This window comes from Stenella coeruleoalba, assembly GCF_951394435.1.
Source record: "Stenella coeruleoalba genome assembly, chromosome: 3".
Lineage (NCBI taxonomy): Eukaryota > Metazoa > Chordata > Mammalia > Artiodactyla > Delphinidae > Stenella > Stenella coeruleoalba.
The window spans coordinates 30,243,397-30,264,324 of record NC_137148.1 but is presented as its reverse complement, the minus strand read 5'-3'; the positions used below and the strand labels follow the sequence as shown (position 1 = coordinate 30,264,324).

The 20,928-nt window shown below is 34.9% G+C and overlaps 1 protein-coding gene across 3 annotated transcripts in view; it reads right to left on the bottom strand.

Moving 5' to 3' along the window:
* Positions 1-20,928, bottom strand: part of NIPBL (NIPBL cohesin loading factor) — a 193,268-nt gene that overhangs the window by 113,863 nt on the left and 58,477 nt on the right. For all 3 annotated transcript variants that reach the window (XM_079916587.1, XM_079916586.1, XM_079916588.1), the window contains 3 exons: positions 4,411-4,553; positions 2,273-2,438; positions 368-495 (listed from right to left, as the gene is read on the bottom strand). In XM_079916587.1, coding sequence (XP_079772713.1) covers positions 368-495; positions 2,273-2,438; positions 4,411-4,474 — 358 coding nt within the window. In that variant the 5' untranslated portion in view covers positions 4,475-4,553. The remainder of the gene's footprint in view (positions 1-367; positions 496-2,272; positions 2,439-4,410; positions 4,554-20,928) is intronic.

The following is a 20,928-nucleotide window of genomic DNA, read 5'->3' as shown; positions in this document are numbered from 1 at the left end:
TTTTATTTATTATTTGATTAATGAAGACTCCTTTCATATCTATTCTATGATTTTTTTAAATAAAAAAATTCCTAAAGCTCTTTCATTGAATGAACTAATAAAGTCTGAAATATCTAGCAAACCACATATTAAGCTTTGCCTAATTCCCAAGGAATTTAGTTACATATTAAACTGCAAGAATGTTAACATCCGTTTAGTTTCCTTTTCGTTCTTGGCTTCATTCAAGGTATCAACACGGCATTAACAGATGACAAGCTAGCTTGTTAAAGGACACACCTGACTTTAATTACATGTGAAACAAGTTCTAATATGGGACACATTAAAAATATATATATATACTATGAAATTCAATTATTAAAAACCTCACCACTTTGTACATATCTGTTCTGCATACTTTTCTCCCTGAAAACGTTAGGACTCCTCGCCAGGATGGCCTGCAACAAGACTGGTATGTCGCCTTCTGGATCATCACTGCCAAGGTTATCTTTCAACTCTCTGGCATTGAAAAAATAAATACAAAACATTAAAACAGTGATGGATGATTAAGAATTCACCAGTGAAATTCAGAAAATGCTGAGGCAGAAAATCAAGAAGACATGGTATAAAAATAAATTACACAAGCATGTCTAACAGTTTCGTGGATTTTTGAAGACGCTAATCCTAGAAGAAAGAGAATTATCAAAAAAATGATAGAGGGGAGTTCTTCTACGGACTTCTTCCTCCCCCAATTTTATTTTAAACAGAAAAAAAAAAAAAACCCCCAAACATTATTTTATGGAATTTTAAGTTTATTTAAGAATGTTCATATTAGTTTCAAAGGAGAAAATAGTGTCTATTCTAAACTATTCAAAATAATGGAAGGGTAGAAGTGATAATTATGCACAGAAGTTGATATTTGGGCTTGGAATATATTTTCTCCCTTACATCTGAATGTGAGTGGATCTGTCTTTTTGAGCATGTCCTCTGAATGAAATAATGTTGGCACATTGGTTAAGACAAGACCCAAGGTTACATAATTTTCCCCTCTTTATTCTCTTCTCAAATAAAGCCATCAGGGGAAAAAACCCAAGCAAGTGGTTAAGAATAGCTGCAATTAGGAAGTAGCAAATTAAGTTCACAACTATGGAAGGTAAATGATAAAAAAATTAAATATAGGCAGTATTTTAAATCTTATATTCTACACGTCACTGTTCCACTCATTAAATCTAGTACGATTCATAAAGATGGTATCCACTGATAAAATTAATTTCTGGGGGCAATGTTAAAGCAGCTCTCCATACAGTAAATCATAACTATACATGTGCTATTTCCCTTATCTCTTTAAATATGTGGTGAAAACTTTTGATTAAGGATGTACATGTATAAGAAGTGATATAATATTTAGACACTGTTGAATTTCTGGAGTGACATAACCAATCATTTCTCAGTTTCTCCATCAGAAAATTCACATTTAGTATTTCACCTAAATTCATCAGCTTTAAAAATGGCCCTGAAGTATGTGCTACAGCTAATGGCAGAGACCTCTCCATTATAATGTGCTTTATCCTCATTCCCCTAAATAATGAACTTTAAGTTAACCAACAGTAAAAGAATGGAAGGACACATGAGTACCGCTGAGTAGTGGCTTCTGAACTTTTTTACATTTTTGTGTTGAGATATTACAAGTATTTACTGCTTTTGTAGTAAAAAGTAAATTTTAAAAAGTCTACTCGTGCAAAAGTCCTGTAAATAAGCTACGTAATTTAAGTGCATATTATTTGAAAAGTCTATTGTGTGAAAATACACACCTATGTTCAGATTGTATGATAAATTCTAGAAAAAAATTAGTCCCAAATTCTGTAGTAGCCTTGAAGTTAATCTTTGAGTTCCTGTTATACTTTACATGAAAAGCATGTAAGCCTACTCCAAATAAAGCCAGCATTAAAGTCCCTAGTGCCTGGGAATTCTAACTACTCCAGCAATTCCAGGAAAAAGAGAGCTAACTTCGTGAGCAACATTAGACCTCTGCACACATCCGTCTTGATGAATCCCATGATTATTATAGGAATCGAAAAGATCCTCATAGAATCACATGGTCAGAACTACTGTCTCAAAATAACTATGGCCTATTTAAATCTCATTAATATCTCATCACAGGCTATATTCTCACTTGGATATTCAAATAATTTAAAATAAACTATGTATTAAAATTTTTTGAAATGAAAGTAAAACCAGGAATACTGATTCTCTTAGTAAGACCAAAACTTTTCATTTTATTTCAGATTGTACTTACATGTGATCTGTTGATACCTGGTTGAGGCTATGGACAAGCTGTGAAACCAAATTATCATCCCTACAGGCCAAAAGGCAGTTCACCTCTTCTGCTATTCGTGCATTAAAGAGAAGGCTCTTTGTAGTTGTAGCAGGTAAAGGGGATGGAAGAGGCAGCTGGTTCAGGACTATTGGGAATAAAATCATATTATTAGAAACTGAGTGACAGAAAGAAATCTCTTTAGTGTTTAAATGTATTTGGGGATTAAAAATAAGTTATAAATATAAATGTGACAAATTTATTAAAAGGCATTCCGTCTCTCCCCCAATAAACCCCAAACAACTCTATTAAAACTCCCCAAACGTCCCTTGGACCATAATAGATTATACTACTCTCTAAGAATAAAACTCTGTGCTAACTTTTCATGTCTTAAATCTTTATTAATTTAATAAGTGAGTAAAAAAAGTAGGGTTAAAAACTAAGTAATTTCCAAGAACTGAGACTGTATTATTTCTGTTATAAGATTTATCAGAATCAAATAAATAAACCAAGTAACAATACCTGACTCTTCACCAGATAGACAAGTAATGTGTGTTTTTAAAAGCTTAAATAAATACAAAAATAAAGAGTTCACTTTGGTAGCAGAATAATGTCCACAGAATAGGATTCTGAAGGAAGAAAAATATCTAAGGAATTTTGCTTTAAGTTATAAATTACTAAATAGTCTCTCTTCATTTTATTCTGACAGCAAACAAAAGGGCATAAACGTTTTACAGTAGTTTAAATTCAGTTATTTAATGTCTTCATATAAATGAAATTTGTTCATTTGTCTAAACTAATAGTTAAAGTTAACTACAGTGTCTTTGTTTTTGGTTTAATTTCTAATCACCTATATAGTATAACTATCATGCCACTCAGCCACAATGGGTAATAACACGGTTTCTATTAATAAAAACACTGGAAACAAATTATTACTTAATAAGTAGGGCTTATTGGGCAAATTTTTAAAATGAGGTACAGCTGAGATAATGGGCAGACACCGCACCCCCCCCCAGCAAAGAAATTCCTGGTAGTATATTTGATTCTGTACTCCTACATATTATATGAATTTATGCCTTACCTATAACAAAGTGATAACCAAAACTAAAGACTGTTTCAAAAGCTTTCTTACCTGAGTTATTCTAACCCTACTGGCTACTTTCTTGTTATGTCAGATTTTATAAACTAGCCCTGCTGCAAAGCTGTAGGCTGTTATCTATTTTACCCCCACTTAAACTAGCTGGAAATTAATAACAGAAAAAAATAGTATTTTGGGGAAAACAGATGAAAACATTTCTTGAAGTTATTTTCTTATAGCTCCTTTTATGAAGCCCCATATCTTGCATAATGCTTGCTATACAAAGAAAAGTATGTCATCTCCTCACAGTCTACCCTCCCCTCTCATATCTCTTTTTCCCTTTATTCAGGTAGGATAAAGACTAACATTGTGAGGAGCTTTTTGCACCATTACCCAGGGACTGAGAATCAGAGTTGCCTACCAAAAGAATGAGTCCCTAAAATATTATGCTACACTAATTAAATCTCAAGAGAATGAAGATGTTCTTAAACTTAAGTGTTCAGGGTAAAATAGGCTCTTGACATCTATGACAAACTCCAAAAGATTACTAAACATGACATCCAAAATAAACGTCACTAAGAAATCAGATTATGTTGGGCTATCAAATTTTCTTCTTTGAAGGGCAGTTTCACTTACCATTTCCATAAACGCTTTTTTAAAAGTCTGTAATAGTTCCTATATGCAAACCCATGCTTCTCTGGTTTTGATTTTTCTTAATGCTTTGTTTCATCTTCTTTGATCCTTACTTTTGCATTTATCCCTTTATCATATAAGACCTTTAAACAAACACACACTACCATTTCTTAATGGGTCCTTAGCATGAAACAGAAATTAAGGTCTTATCTATTATTAGTTGACTACACTAATTCTGTTACTTTCACATTTATGCCAATAAACCAAAGAAAATAATGTTGTGTGTCATTCAAAATCTAAAATCTTTACACATTTTGTTATTTATGATGCTGCAAATAATTAATGTTACAGTCTCTTTAAAAATCAATGTCAAAGTAGAACATAAATTAGATAAAATAACCAAACTTACGGTCTGTGAGACTAGCAATCCCCGCAAGAGTAGTGATGGGGACATGGGGCATATCCCCATTCATCCTGAAGTTCTGGAATGGTGTTGCCTATGAAAGTACTTAGTTCAGGTGCCAGCTGTCATTACTTCCCATTTCCCAAACACTGCAACAAAAAACAGACAATTATTTGTAACAATATGTCGAATATATTACTACTAGGGAAGTGCTTAAAAAATAAAATTTTCTGCTTTTCTTGTTTGCTCAAGCTATATAACAATAATAGCCATCATGCATACACCACTTACTGTATGTTACACACTGCAAAGTGCTTTGTATACAATAACTCATTTAGTCCTCACAACAACCAACTAAAGTAGGTACTATTATTTTCTGCATTTTACTGATGAGGAAATTAATTTACATGAAGTTTCAAGTAATTTGTGGAGCAAAGATTAGAACCCAAGCAATCTGGCTCAAGAGTCCGTGTAACTAGTAGGCTATATTTCCAGACAGGGATACTCAATTTTGACAAGCACTATTTTCTTTTCCACATCATAAATACATAAAAATTTAGCTTCAACTTGCCTTTCTAGTAAATAATGTGCACATTATTAAAAGATTTGTCTTACTAAATAGCTTCATAAAATAAATGGCAAACAAAAGAAGTCTGCTCTACATCAATTATCTAAGACATAGTGCTAAAATAGAAAACTGAATTGTAATTTTTAGTTTAAACAGTTTAAATGTTTTTGTTTTTTGAGGTTATACCTGCTAGTCATTAACTTTTAAGAGAACCTCTAAGTTTTTTGAATTAAAAACTTCAAAACAGTGTAATGATATAATAATAACTCCCCTTACTCCTATATCTTAATGCAACTTTACAATTTAAGTTGTTTTCATTAAAAAAGTAGAAGTATATAAGTAGTTAAAATTAAGAACTTTCTTTTTCCTCACTTTTATGATAAATGAGATATACTGAGAAACTTCCTAAAACATATATGTATGGTTTAACAGTTAAAAAGCATCCATGGAACCACTCTAGCAATCTAGCTCCTTCTAAAGATAACAACTATCCTGTCTTTTTATCAACAGTAATCATTTCCTTTTCTTTTTATTCCTTTAATGACTTTTATATGTACATTCTTTTTTAGTAGCTGGCTAAGGAAAAAACACTGTTTTCCTTTGATGAATGACTGACACAAAACTTGCTAGTAGAAGCCCACTATAGGGAAAAGGCACAGGAAATAGTATAGGAAAGATACAATTACTACTGGCTATCCTCTATTTTTCCTTTTGCTACACGATGGACTTTACACTTTGAAGTAATTAATTTGATTATTTAATAATCACTAAAGAAGTTTAAAGAAGCACTGCATATTTAACAGTTGCATCAAGCACTTTAAAAAATCAGTCAGAATTTAAAAGCTGACAGAGTCATCAAAACACAGTACAGTTTTTCTAAGTTTAGGTTAATAAGAAAGTTCCATTTTATGATTAGTAATTGATGGGGGAAAAAAAATCACTGAATGCAAATTATGTATGGAACAGCACAAAACCTCCTGTTATTCATACATGACTCACTATTGAACATGTAAATTGCCATATTCATTCAAGCAGATTAAGTAACAAGTGACCATGTTTAAGTATTTAATTCAGAGGATAGGAACCCATAAAGAACAATATGCTAGGGGATTCTATTGTGGGCTATTTGACTTTATTCTATTTTCCTGAATTTCAGAAGAGTAACATGTAAAGTAGACCCAACCCTAGGCTGGAGGTTTTTTTAGCCTAAAAAGATTTACATATTAAGTTATCATGTGTGAATTGGAAGATTAATAAATCTAACCATAATATTTTTCTCAGTTGATATAATAAAGGCATCTAAACACTCTGATGTCAACTCAAAACTGGGAGTAAGCGGGGGAAAAAGCAGGGAGCAACAGTGCTTGCCTGGTGCTTTAACTATGAATTAAGTATTTGGCTACTGACAAATATTTACACCATACTGCTGAACTGTGACAACTTCATGTAATCGAAGATTTTGAAGAACAGAAGACTTCGGTAGAAACAGACTTACAATTGTAGCTAAGGTCATAGATCTTAATGAATATGAGTAATCTATAGAAATGTTGCTGCCTTATGCTAGAAGGTGACCAAAGACCATCAAGAAACAACATTCCTAGAACTCTAAAAGTGAATATACACACTCCTAATTAGACATGGCATTTCTGGCTCTGGATTGGGTAGTGTTTGGTTCACCTGCCTCTGTGAAAGTACACTGTCTTTCATGAAACTACCAAAACTGAAGCTGAAAGTCATTATCTCTGGGGAAGAATGTGTCCAGAATGAAATGGTAACCAAATGGTAAAGGTTATAATGAGTGCTTTAGAACTGTCGCTTAAGGCAGTGCTTTATTTAAAATCTGTGAATGGTGACTGATAGTAGATTGTAAGATAAATTTAGTGGGTTGAGAGCAATACTGAGAGAGATGGAGAGAATAGAACTGTAAGGCTACACTGCACATTGCTTTGAGAGTCTAGGTAACATGTCTTTCTAATTATGGGTCACCAAATCAAAGCAGTTTGAAAGTTGCTGATTTAAAGAAATGGAAGAGTAAAGAAAGTAGCCCACTGCGTAAGTGGTAATGAGAATGAAATAAAATAATGCATGTAAATCACTTGACATACTACCTGGCACATAGTAAGTGATCCAGAAAGTTAACAATGTTACTGCTAACTGGAAAAACACTTCCGGAGGAGCAGAGGGGAAACACAGGTGCATAAGGGGAAAGGGGTCTTTCAATACAAGACACCTACAATTACTAATCGTTAATTAGTGGAAGATATTTTGGTAAATTTCTATTTCAGCCCATTATAATGAGTCTGAAGGGAACTTCTAAGCACTTGCCAAGATTTTTAAAGACCCTAGTCCTTCACTCATTTAATTTCACTTCAAAATTTATGATTTCCTAATGTAAATGATAGAAATGAAAATAAAACAGTATTGGTAAAAGTTATAATAATAATATTCAAATTGAAATGGATTTGGAATAAAAGGCAATCTCATAATCTGATGGTAGATAAACTTTCCTGGACGGCCACTTTGTACCCCACAGCCCCAAAATGTGTATAATCTGTCTCAACAATTGCACTTTTTTAGTAGTGAAAAACTGGTAGAAATGATAACTAACATTTATTGAGGACCTACTATATAATAAAAACTGGTAATAAACACATCAAATGTACTCTCATTCAATTCTTATATAAACCTGAGGTACTAATATTCCAGTTTTATTTAATGAGGAAACTTCTTGATTTGTCACATTATCTCAGAAATCTTTCATAAATGCAGATATGTCTCCTTCTTTTTCTAATATTATTTTATAGCTCGACTGAAATATCAAATTTAAATGAATATTATTCAGTAAACTATATCATGTAAATATAAAGTAAGGCAACTATGGCTTTATGGAATCAGATTCCTTACTTGATAATTTATAACCATGTCTATTTTGAACTTGGTTCACATTTTATGGTACTTCAAGTACTCTTACTTTCTTCTTGATCGGACTATAGAGCAGTAAGGAAAACTCACGTTGAAGAAAATCAGTCTTTGATAAAAGATTATAAAGAATAAGTTAACACCCTCATACTTTTTATGCTGAGTTAATAACTTCTAAAAATTGGCATAATATAATAACATTTTATTAAATATTGTCAAGCACAAACCCCTTATTTCCTCCATTTCTGAGCATATCATCGATGAGATAAATGTATGCTAAATATAAGATATCAATTTGGTAACTTTTCCCATAATAGCCATTCAGTCTGCCTTAAATTAATAAGTGAAATTCCATTAAATTGTACTTTGTATTGTTCTCCAGAAAATATGTGTCACCTTTTTTTGGACCTAACTAAAGCATTTTCCTTTTACCTGATAGTTAAAATAGTCTCAAAATGTCATACTAGGTTAGATCAATAGCTCATCCAAACCCACACAGCTAGCTACTCCTTGAGTTATAAATGGTAGCCAAAAGAACACACTGTGCTTTTATAGTATTGAGCCCTTCATGACGATGCATCCAAAATACGTATTCTGTGTCACTGTGTCAGACACTATGCTAGCCAAGCAAAGTACAATGGTTAACAAGATGGCAACAGTCTCTATCGTTCGAAATTTGAGTCTGGCTATGGGAATGTTATAAAGGGAGTGTATCTTCCAGGAGGAGAAAAGGAAAAACAATAATTGAATTAAAACCTGAACCATTTGTGACAACATGGACCTTGAAGGCATTATGGTAAGTGAAATCAGTCAGAGAAAGACAAATACTGTATGATCTCACTTATATGTGGAATCTAAACACACACACGTATGCGTGCGCACGCAAACACACAACAAAACTCAGAAAAAGAGATAAGAGTTGTAGTAAACAGACACGGGGGTGGGGGAGTGGCTCGTGAGATTGGAGGAAGGTGGTCAAAAGGTTCACATTTACAGTTATAATTAGCAGGGATGTAATGTACAACATGATGACTATAGCTAATACTGTTGTATGATATATAGGAAAGTTGTTAAGAGAATAAATCTAAATCCTAAGAGGTACAAGGAGAAAAAAATTTTTTCCCTTTTTTCTTCCTGTTTTTAAATTGTATCTACATGAGAAGACGGATGTTAGCTTCTCATATAGATACTGCAAACTGAAAATAATATCAATGTGTACAGTTCAAGCCCATTTTTGCTTAAAATACATGTTTACACAAATGATAGGCATGAAAAAAGGTTCTTTAAGAATATATTTTTTAACCATTAGCAATGGTTAGGATGTATTCTGGTATTTTGGGGAATTCCTATTTTTGTAATATTTATATCTGTGTTGCTTGGATTTAAAAAAAAACTATTAGACAATTATTTTATAAATCAGAACAACAATGATATAGAATATGTATTGAAATGAAAAACATTAAATGAGCCTTCTAATAGGTGCTGCTATATGTACACAGATTTCTGTGGTATATTTGTATAATTATCTATGAAACCTATGTTAAGAATCTACTGTATGAAGACCCGGTGCTAGGTGTTAAAGACTAATATAATATGCAGGGTACATTAATAAGCACTTTGGCCAGAGCATAAGGCCAGAAAGATGAATTAGACCCTGCAAAAGTATTTGTTATGAAATGTTGATTTCTTTTTTTTTTTTTTTGGTGGTACGCGGGCCTCTCACTGCTGTGGCCTCTCCCGTTGCGGAGCACAGGCTCCGGACGCGCAGGCTCAGCGGCCATGGCTCACAGGCCCAGCCGCTCCGCGGCATGTGGGATCCTCCCGGACCGGGGCACAAACCCGTGTCCCCCGCATCGGCAGGCGGACTCTCAACCACTGCGCCACCAGGGAAGCCCTGATTTTTTTTTCTAATACCCTTGATATAAATGAACTTAGTAAGACTAAAATAAGAGTGATAAGGAAGATGGGGTGGTAGAGAATGAAAATAGAGGCAGTAAGTTGTTGGAAGAATACTGCAATATTGAAATATAATGATGGTCTGATTTTGGATGCATTCAGATTAAAATGCCAAAGTAACATCCAGTTGTAGGAGATGTCTAAAGTAGGAACTTGGAAATTCTGGAATCGACAAAAGAGGTCAGAAATACAGTTATAAATATGGAAGTGATCCATAGAAGACTGGTAACAGTTAAATTATAATAACAGATGAGACAGGCAAGAGACCAGGTAACTTTTGTAGTAGAAATTTTTTTAGCACTTCTTACATGCCAGACATTAACACATACATTTCCTTAATTACCAAAGTCAGAGGATTGTGAAGATGATCTCTAGCTCAGAGATGCAAAAATAAGGCTAAAAGCCTAAATGTTTTGCCTGTGGCTACACAGCACACAGCAGAGATGATATGTGAACTCAGGTGTTTCTAACCAAACCTTACATTCTCAAGCATATCTGAAGGGCATAAAACCGGGAAATATCTACATTGCTAGGACAGAAAAGACAAACCAATAAAAGGTAAAGGAAATGTTCCTCAGTGAAGCTAAATGTTTGTTGAAGGTCTCACAGCTTGTAAGTGACCTAGTCAAGACTACAAATGTTTGGATTTCTAGTTCAGTATTCTTTATACTACATTGTCTTACATGATTATAACATTATTTTGAATAAACCAACATTTTATATGTGTGGACTATTTAGCTAATTAGCACTTTTCTTCCTTAGTAATGTTAATTTCTTTTTTTCCTTCTTTTTTCTTTGGTGAGGAAGGAGGCTCCCTCCCGAGAGGGCTTAAAACTAGTACAGTTTTATTGTCTCAGTTTATATTACATTTAATAGAATAAGCTATCTCAAATTCTTTTGGGAAATAGGTGGCATGTAAATCCTACGTAGCTAGATAAGTAAATAAATACATGTTGTACTATTTACTATTTTAAATAGGTAACAGCGACCCCCTAGAGTGGCACCTCTCCAGCAGAATCCTTTCACTTTATCAAGTTACCTCCAGATTCCTTTTTGCTGCCTACTATTTAAGAATGAATTTTTCATTCTGTTTAAAGACACTTCCAAAAGACCTTCTTCAAATCCTAGCTCAAAAACAGTTCCCAATCAGCTGTCTGTAAAAATTTTCACTTCTTTAAAACATTTCTCCCTTTCTATAGTTCTAAATTATTTCCATTAAATAAGAAAAATGCAAAATAAAACAAAGCTCTAAAGCTCTCTCTAAACACATGCTTTGCTTTTGGAATCCTGAGCTCTCTGCAGCCACCATGCTGGATACCAATAACGCGTATTCAGCAATGTTGTTATATCTTAATATATTTAGTATGTAATAGGAAGATATATTTACATTACTGAGTACTATTATGAAGAGAAAGAGGGCTTCCCTGGTGGCGCAGTGGTTGAGAGTCCGCCTGCCGATGCAGGGGACACGATTTCGTGCCCCAGTCCGGGAAGATCCCACGTGCCGCGGAGCAGCTGGGCCCGTGAGCCATGGCCGCTGAGCCTGCGCGTCCGGAGCCTGTGCTCCGCAACGGTAGAGGCCGCAACAGTGAGAGGCCCGCGTACCGCAAAAAAAAAAAAAAAAAAAAAAAAAAAAAAAAAAAGAGAGAGAAAGAGAAGTCACTAAGAAGTAAATCTGGTTGAGATTTAGGGTGTCTCAAAAGCACTTTATAGAATATGTGTATGTTCACTGAGAAGTAAAACAATTAGTATAACTTTATATATTTCTCTAATCAGTCTTGTTCTTATCAATTTATTTCACATGCATTTTTATTTGAACTGACTTTAACAAAAGTTCATATTACCTTAAAAGGTCCCCCTTGATTATGACAGTTAAACTGACTTACAGAGGTGCAGAGTAGTTACATGATGTCTAATGATAACAAAATACACAAAACTGCAAGCTTCATCAGGAGAAAAATAGTCCTGAGCCCTGGAATTTGTTTTGTTTTTTTTTTAAAAACATAGAGGCCATGGAGGAAATTTCCAAGTGCTACTACGAGTTATTTGGGTTACTAGTACACCTTCACATCGAAAATTTTATTTCTCATTCTTTTCCACTGCAAAAGAAAGAGCCTATCTCAATATAGTTTAAGACTGATTCTTATAACACAAGATGATTTCCTATACAATGGTATTAGAAATACAAAAATCAAACAATGGTCATTTTATTTCTTTCTAAATGAGGCTGAGGTCTTAAAGAACTATAACATTTGGATGTAGGTCTAACCTACAACTTTTGACCATTACACACTTGATGATACACAATTAATTTAATCTAAATTATGAGAGAAAATGCTTTTATGTAAAATTACTGAAGAGTCCACAAGAGGGCACACTTTCAACTACTGTAAAAATTTTTAATTCACTTTTTTTTCTAGTGCATCAAATATATTGGCCAGATTCTTCTGAATTGATCATTCAACACCACTAGAAAGCAAGAGATCCTGAAGTCTGTAATTCTTTTTGTTTAAACACACACAAGCAAATTTTTTGGATGCATATAAAATATAAGAAAAGCCTGAATACATGAAGACTTCTACATTAATATTAAATGATAAAAGTATGTAATAGTCTTATTAGCCATCTTGGTCCTGTTAGCTACTTGGAATTTGGCTGCCCTAAGAATCTTTTCAAAAAAACTCTGGCTACTTGGAAATTTTTTTTTTTTATTACCGCAATAAGTGTAGTGAACATCTATCATCTCATACAGATACAAAGAAAAAAAAAATTTTCCCTGTGATGAAAACTCTTAGGATCTACTCCCTTAACAACTTTCATATATAACATACAGCAGTGTTAATCATGTTTATTGTGTTGCACGTTACATCTTTAGTACTTATTTATCTTGCAACTGGAAGTTTGCACCTTTTGACCACCTTCATTCAGTTTCCTACCTCCCAACCCCCGCCTCTGATAACCACAAATCTGATCTCTTTCTCTACGAGTTTGTTTTTGAAGTATAATTGACCCATAACACTATGTTATTAGTTCCTGGTACACAACATAATGATTTGATATTTCTATACATTTCAAATGACCACCACAGGAAATCTAGTTACCATCTGTCACCATACAAAGATCTTACATTATTATTCACTATATCCCCCACACTGTACATTTCATCACTGTGACTCATCTATTTGGTAACTGGAAGTTTGTACTTCTTAATCTTCCTCATCTATTTCACTCATCCCCTCACCTCTCTCCCCTCTGGCAACTACCTGTTTGTTCTCTGTATCTGTATCTCTGTTTTTGTTTTCTTATGTTTGTTCATATGTTTTATTTTTTAGATTCCACATATAAATGAAATCATATGGTATCTGTCTGACTTGTTTCACTTAGCATAATACCCTCTAGGTCCATCCATGTTGTCGCAAATGACATCAGCCATAAAAAATGTGTGTGTGTGTGTATATACACACACACACACATAACCACATCTTCTTTATCCATTCACTTATCGATGGGCACTTAGGTTGCTTCCATACACTGTAAATAATGTTATGAACATAGGGTGCATGTATCTTTTCAAATTAGTATTTTTGTTTTCTTCAGAAAAATACCTAGAAGTGGAATTGTTGAATTGTATGGTACTTCTATTTTTAATTTTTTGAGGAACCTCTGTACTGTTTTCCACAGTGGCTGCACATTCCCACCAATAGTGCATGAGAGTTCCCTTATTTGTTGACTTTTTGATAAGTAGCCATTTTGACAGGTGTGAGGTGCTATCTCACTGTGGCTTTGATTTGCATTTCCCTGATGATTAGTGATGTCAAACATCTTTTCACATGCCTCTTGGCCATCTATAAGTCTTCATGATCTATAAGCCTATCCAGGTCCTCTGTCTGGTTATTTTGATCCTCATTATGTGACATATTCCCTAGGAACAATAAATTCTTTAAGACACTCAGTAGGAGAATAAATGGATATGTTTCAAGTACTTTAGGAAATTCTTCCAATTCAAGAGTTAAAGATCATTACTTAAAGTACCTAAAAGAACAACTGAGAAAGGGTATACACAGAAGATATGCAAAAAAATCATGATCATTCATGCATAATGTGCATTAATGATCCCTATTCTGCCCTAACTCATTCAAAGATGTCACTTCCAGCAACTTTCTTCTCTCTCCTGTATCAATTTTCCCTCTTATTGGATCACTCCAATCAGCATATGAACATCTATATGTTGATAACTCCTACTACTCCCCCCCCCAAAAAACACAAAACCCTTGACTCCTATACCCTCCATCAAACAACTACTTAATTTTCTGTTTCCTTTCACAGCAAAATTCCTTCAGTTGTCCATATTCATCTCTAATTCTCCTTTCTCTTGAAACCACACTGTATGTGTTTTTATTCTTATCATTCCACCAGAAGTCTTGCCACGGTTAGTAATGGCATGCATCTACATTGCTAAGCGTGATGGACAAACCTCATATCTCATCTGATTTCACTTAGCATTCAACAGAGTTGATCAATCTTCTGTTTTCCAGAACAACATATTCTTCTGGTTTTTCCTCATAGGACACAGGCCACTCCTGAATCCTATTTTGGTTCCTTCTCATCTTCCTGTCCTACCTCTGCTGTTGATCTCATCTGATCTCATGATTTTTTTCATTCATTTTAAAAAGTTTTATTTATTTATTTTTGGCTGCATTGGGTCTCTGTTGCTGCCTGCAGGCTTTCTCTAGTTGCAGTGAGCGGAGACTACTCTTCATTGCGGTGCGCAGGCTCCTCATTGCGCAGGCTCCTCATTGCGGCGGCTTCTCTTGTTGCAAAGCATGGGCTCTAGGCGCGCAGGCTTCAGTAGTTGTGGCAGGTGGGCTCATTAGTTTTGGCGCACGGGCTTGGTTCCTCCACGGCATGTGGGATCTTCCCGGCCCAGGGATCAAACCCATGTCCCCTGCATTGGCAGGTGGATTCTTAACCACTGCACCACGAGGGAAGTCCCTGATCTCATGATTTTAAAATAGCACCTGTATGCTGATGGCTCTAAAATTTATGTCTCCTACTTTGACTTCTCCCCCGTACACTATATTCATATATCCAACTACCTACTCAACATCTCTGCTTTGATGTCCAGTAAGTACAGGTCTAGAGTAGAGGTTGGCAATCTTATTGCTGACTTCTGAGAGCATGATTTATATGCTTTAGATAAAAGTTTTATTAGATACTATTTAAAAATATTTTATCATCATCTTTTGCTTTGCCTTTTCATCCTCTTAATATCTTTTGGAATTCTGATGAAGTCCAACTTATAAATATATGCTTTTATGATGGTGGTGGTGGGATTTGATTACAAAGAGACATATAGAATCTTTCTGGTGTGATCAAAATGTTCTATATCATGGAGAGATATTGGTTACATGAGTATATCCAAGATTTCTATTTTTCAATATATCTAAATATTACCAAATTCCAAAATACTGCAAAAGTAATAATGATAATAATTTAGCAATGGTTAGAGAATGGATGATGGTATAGATGAAATTAAAATGATAGCATGTTGATTACTATGGAAGCTGAGTGATAGACACTGGGCATTCATTAAACTCTTCTGTTTACCTTGCACATACAAAGTTTTCCATAATAAACAGCTTTTTTTTCATATGTATCTTGCTTTTTCTTTTTTTTTCTTTAATTTTTACTGGAATATAGTTGATATAAAATGTGTTAAGTTTCAAAAATTTTTTTTAATTAAGGGAAATTTTTTGTTGGGTACAAAATATCATTGTCTCATATTTAAGTCAGAATTAAGTAAAGCCTTTTCTTTATCAGACCTATTACTGCTAAACCATGTGCCATGAAGTAAATGTCTGTGTCGCCCCCCCCCCCGCCAATTCGTATATTGAACCCTAATCCCCAGTGTGATGGTATTTGGAAGTGGGGCCCATGGGAGGTGATTAGGTCATGAGGGTCAAATTCTCACAAATGGGATTAATGCCATCATGAAAGAGACTTCAGAGAGCTCCTCTGTCCCTTCCGCCATATGAGGACACAGCAAGAACACGGCCATCTATGAACCAGGAAGTGGGTTCTCTCACAAGACAATGAATCTGCTGGGAACTTGACCTTGGACTGCCCAGCCTCCAGAATGGTAAGAAATAAATTTCTGTTGTTTATAAGCCGCCCAGTCTATGGTATTCTGTTATAACAGCCTAAATGGACTAAGATACCATGTTTCCCTCAGACTCTATTTCTGTAATTGGTATTTTTAAAAAAACAGTAAAAGAATTCAAGAGACCCAAATATAATTATTATATAACTAATGAATGTGGAAAAGATATTGGGGTACCTTTTCAGGGAAGATAACCTTGTAAAAAGTCAGTTAAAACCAATAACAAACAACTCCTTATTAAGAAGCTCAATATCAAAATTATTTTAAATAGTTCAATTTATAGGAAAAGAAACAATAAATGGAAAAAGCAATTTCTCATCCACATACCTACAGGAAACTTTTAAATAATTTCCACTAGGTCCCTCCCACTATGTCACTTTATAGGACATAAGTATATAAATTAAGGATGTATATTTTTGAAAAATGAACTAATCATAAAATGCAGATGTTTATAACATCAAATGCCATATCCTTTCTGTATATAAAATTAAAACAATTTTTGGTTATTTAAATTCTCTCATTATCAGTCTGACTAATGTTTCATTAGGAAAAATGGATTTTTAAATTTTAAGTGGAGTTTCTGATTTATATAATGATGAGTTACACAAAAGTGAACTTTCTATGAAAGTTTACTTAAAAAGAAAATGTAACATCAACTATATTCTAAGGTAGAAGGTTAACGGAAATACAGAATAAAATGACTTTGTGTGTTATAGAGGACTTTTATAGTTGTTTAAGAAATCTAGGTAAAATTGGTGGGGAGGAGGAAGGTGTGCAGAAAAGAGGGATGTAAAAAGATAGGTTTGGGGACTTCCCTAGTGGTCCAGTGGGTAAGACTCCATGCTCCCAATGCAGGGGGCCTGGGTTCGATCCCTGGTCGGGGAACTAGATCCTGCATGCATGCCACAACTAAGAAGTCCGCATACATGCCACAACTCAGCCAAAATAAATAAATAAATAAATTTTTTAAAAAGTTTTTTAAAAAAATAAAAAGGTTGGTTTCTCAAATAATATTTTGACACAAGTCACTATTACACATAAACACGAAAGCAAACTAAACTTAAAATGGAAATAAACACTTTCAATTTCAATCAGAATACTGAATTGCCTGGACTTGAGGAAGTAGTTTAGCTTCTCTTTACCAGTACCTGATAATATTAAGTATGCCTATCAGTTGATGATGAAATGTGTAAGTGACTCATTTCCTTTTTCTTGATGACCTGATTTCCTGATTTTTAAAACATTAAGTCTTTATGTATTCACTGTTATGCACTTAGCACCTAACACCTAGAATAGGATCTGACAGATGGTGGGTATTGAGTATAATGTGGTAAAAAAAAAAAAAACCAGACCTGGTTAATACCCTCATAGAGCTTAGAGAGTCCAGTAGAAGTGATATTATGAATAATCACCATGTAACATATAACTACATATTGTGATACATTTCACAACAATAATGGGTGACACTTAGCATCTAATATATGCCTGGAATTGTTCTAAGGGATTTACATATTTAATTTCATATTAATTTATATTTAGTTCATTCATATTTACATATTTTAATTCAGCTAATCCTTATCCTATCAAACAGGTACTACTATTAATTTCATTTAAGATAATAAGACCTGAGGCATATAAAGGTAAGTGACTTGCCCAAGGTCTGATTCCAGAGTGCCTGATCTTAACATTCTGGAGTCCTTGCTCTTTTCCTAAATGAAAAGAATTGGACACTTTGAGAGAAGAAAAGACTGTAACAAGTTTATATTGGAGGGTGGGCAGTAACCATGACTCATTAAGGAAGTCTCATGAATAAGAGTTAGATAGGCAAAAGGGGAAGAAGAAATGGGGACAGGGTGGGGGGTGGGTGAATAGCAAGTTAAAGTCCCTACAGAAGGCCAGAACCTAGTACAAAGGAAAAGAAGATTATGTGGCTGTACATAATGATGGACTGATACAAGATTAAGGAGAAAAGGTACATACAAATTAGATCATACCTAGCCTGATGGGCCAGTTTGAGGGGCTTTTGATTTCGATTCATGCCACTTTAAAAAAAAAAAGTAATCTACTGGCCATTTACATATCTTAGTTACTGAACACATCAACTGCAGTTGCTTAATTTTTTAATCCATTTCTCCGTTTTCACACAGACTCTACTTAGTCTTTATTAACTTGAATTCAAATCACTGTAGATAGGGAAATCTGTAGATTTGGGATTCAAGTGATGCGTTTTTGGTAGGTATACCAAAGGTTCTTAGTGCATTATATCAGGAAGCACCTGATACCAGTCTGTTTTGCTAATTTGGTGATGTTAACTTTGGTCACTTTAATGTGGTGTGGGACATGTTCTCCACTATAAAGTTACCCCTTGCAGTTAGTTAATAAGTAATTTGCAGAGAGAGACTTTGAGAGAGGCTATTAAATATCTGATTCCCATTGAACTTTTACTCCTGAATTTTAACACCATTAATGATTTTATATTTATTTGTTGACATTCTACTGTAATGGAACATCCTTTCCTCCCTATTCATTCATTCATTCATATCAGTATGGACTGGGAACTTCTTTTTTATTGAATGGGTTACAATCTATTATTATTCATTTATTTTGATGCTCAAATTGTCCCAGATTTGGACAGTGGCAGCTCCTTCAAGCTGACTTCCTTATCCTTCTGTTATGCTCTATCATTCTTTAAGAGATTCCTTACTTTCCAGTGCAAGAAGATGTTCCAACTTCATCTCGTACTTTCCCTATCCCGGTAGTGGAAACCAGCCTTTTCTTGAGGGAGGCGCTCTGATTCTATTTAGTGGAGAATAATATTTAGATACAGTGCTAGTTGTGCTCTCTGCTACTGGTGTATCGTTTGTAAGTCAAGCACATTAAATGAAAAACAGAGAATCAAGAGAAAACAAATATGTAAAAGCAGGGGTCCCAAAATAATATAAACGTGAAAAAGCAATTCATAAATTCCAGAATCATACAATTTCATAGGCAAAAAATATCTCAGGGATAACCAACTCTTTTATTTTACAGGCAAGAAAACCAAGACCTAGTGATGTCAGGTATCCTGAATATGGTCACAGAATAAATTATTAGCCAAAGTCAGCAAATTCTCAATTCAATGCTCATCAAGTTCTGCTCTTACACTGTTTATTCAGCAAATATTTATTGAATGCCTACAATGTGCAATGCACTGTTGTGGCTAGGGATACAGCAGTGAACAAAACAGACAACAATCCCTGTATGCCCTCACAGAGCTTAGATCATAATACGGAAAACTGGATCAATTTTCCATATGAAAAGGTGCTTTACTTTATTAGTCTTCAGGAAAATGCAAATTACAACCATAATGAGATTCACTTAAAATTAAAAAGACTAATCAACTGTTGGAATGGCAGCACAGTAAACAACAGGAATGCTCATACAATGCTGGTGGGAGCATATAAAATGGGTACAACCACTTTGGATAAGGGACATTATCTGCTAGGTGATTACCCTAGGCCCTGCAATTTCACTCCTAGGTATATACGCAACAGAAACTCAGTGGCTTAAAACAATAGTCTCTCAATCTCCTCCTAGAACCAGTGGGCCAGGCTGGACATGTTGGTTTTCAGACATGGCAGAGGCACAAAAAGTGCAAGCCCAATCCTGCAAACGTTTTTACAAGCCTTTGGTCATGTCACACCCACTAATTCCAATGGTCAAAGCATGTCCTGTGACCAAATACAAAGTCAAGGGGCAGGGAAATATTCTCTGCTTCTTTAAGAGTGGGAGGAACTACACAGTCACTTGGGAAAGGGCTTGGTGCAGGGAGGGGTGAAGAACTGGGGCTATTAATACAATGCATCACACCCACCCAACCCAAGACTTTTCAGAAATGGAATCTGATATTTTAACAAGCCCCCACCCCCCACCCCCAGTGATTCTGATGCATGCTAAAATCTGAAAACCAATGGGCACCACAGATTGCTGGGCCTTATGCCCAGAGTTTCTAATTCAGTAAGCCTTGAGCAATACCCAAGGATTTAGCATTTCTAATAAATTTTCCAGGATGATGCAAATGCTACTGATCCAGGGACCACACTGGTAACTACTGGGCTGGGAGACAGGGAAAACCTTTTGAGGAAGATGTCACCTGTAATGAATTTTGAAAGCTTGGTAGGAACTGATGAAGAGTGGGAAGGGTGTTCTGGGCAGAGGGAAAAGCAAGTGCAAAGGCAGATAGGTGTGAAACTGCATGACAAGTATGTGGACTGAGGAAAGGTTAAACAGAAGTCAGATCATTAAAAAGCCTTATGTGCTAGATTAAAGAGTCCAAATATGACTGGACTGATACAGGCAGTCGTAGAAGATTTTTGTATTAAGAAAATGATATGAACAGGTTCTGATATTAGAACATGCTCTATAGCAGCACTGTGGAAAAGGAAAAGGTGCCAGACTTGTAGGAAGGTGCCAGAAGGTAGGCAGAACAATAAGGTAGGAAATAAAGTAATGAAGCAATGAGACCTGAACCAAGACACAGCAAGGTAACAGCAAGGAAGGGATAGATATACAGAGATAAAAGAGAGAAATCTGGTGACAACTTGGATGTGGAGAGTAAGTGAGAGGGAATCTAGGACAACTTACAGCTTCTAGCTTGGGCAACTGAAGGTGTAATATGCACATACCCATTCATTCATAAACATAAGACACCACATCCTGCGTTGTTTCACGAGGATTTGAGGCAGTTTACCAGAAGAATACATAGGATGAAAAATAAATAGGTGAAGGATTCAAGGCAAAGGATACACTGGGATAAGGAAAATAAATAGAGAAAGAAAATAAGTAAAAATAGCACAGAGTAAAGCACAGTATATTGCTCTCCAAAACTCCGAGAGTTGGCCTTCAAATGTGGCTTAAGCCTCCTAGTTAGCAAGGCAAAGAA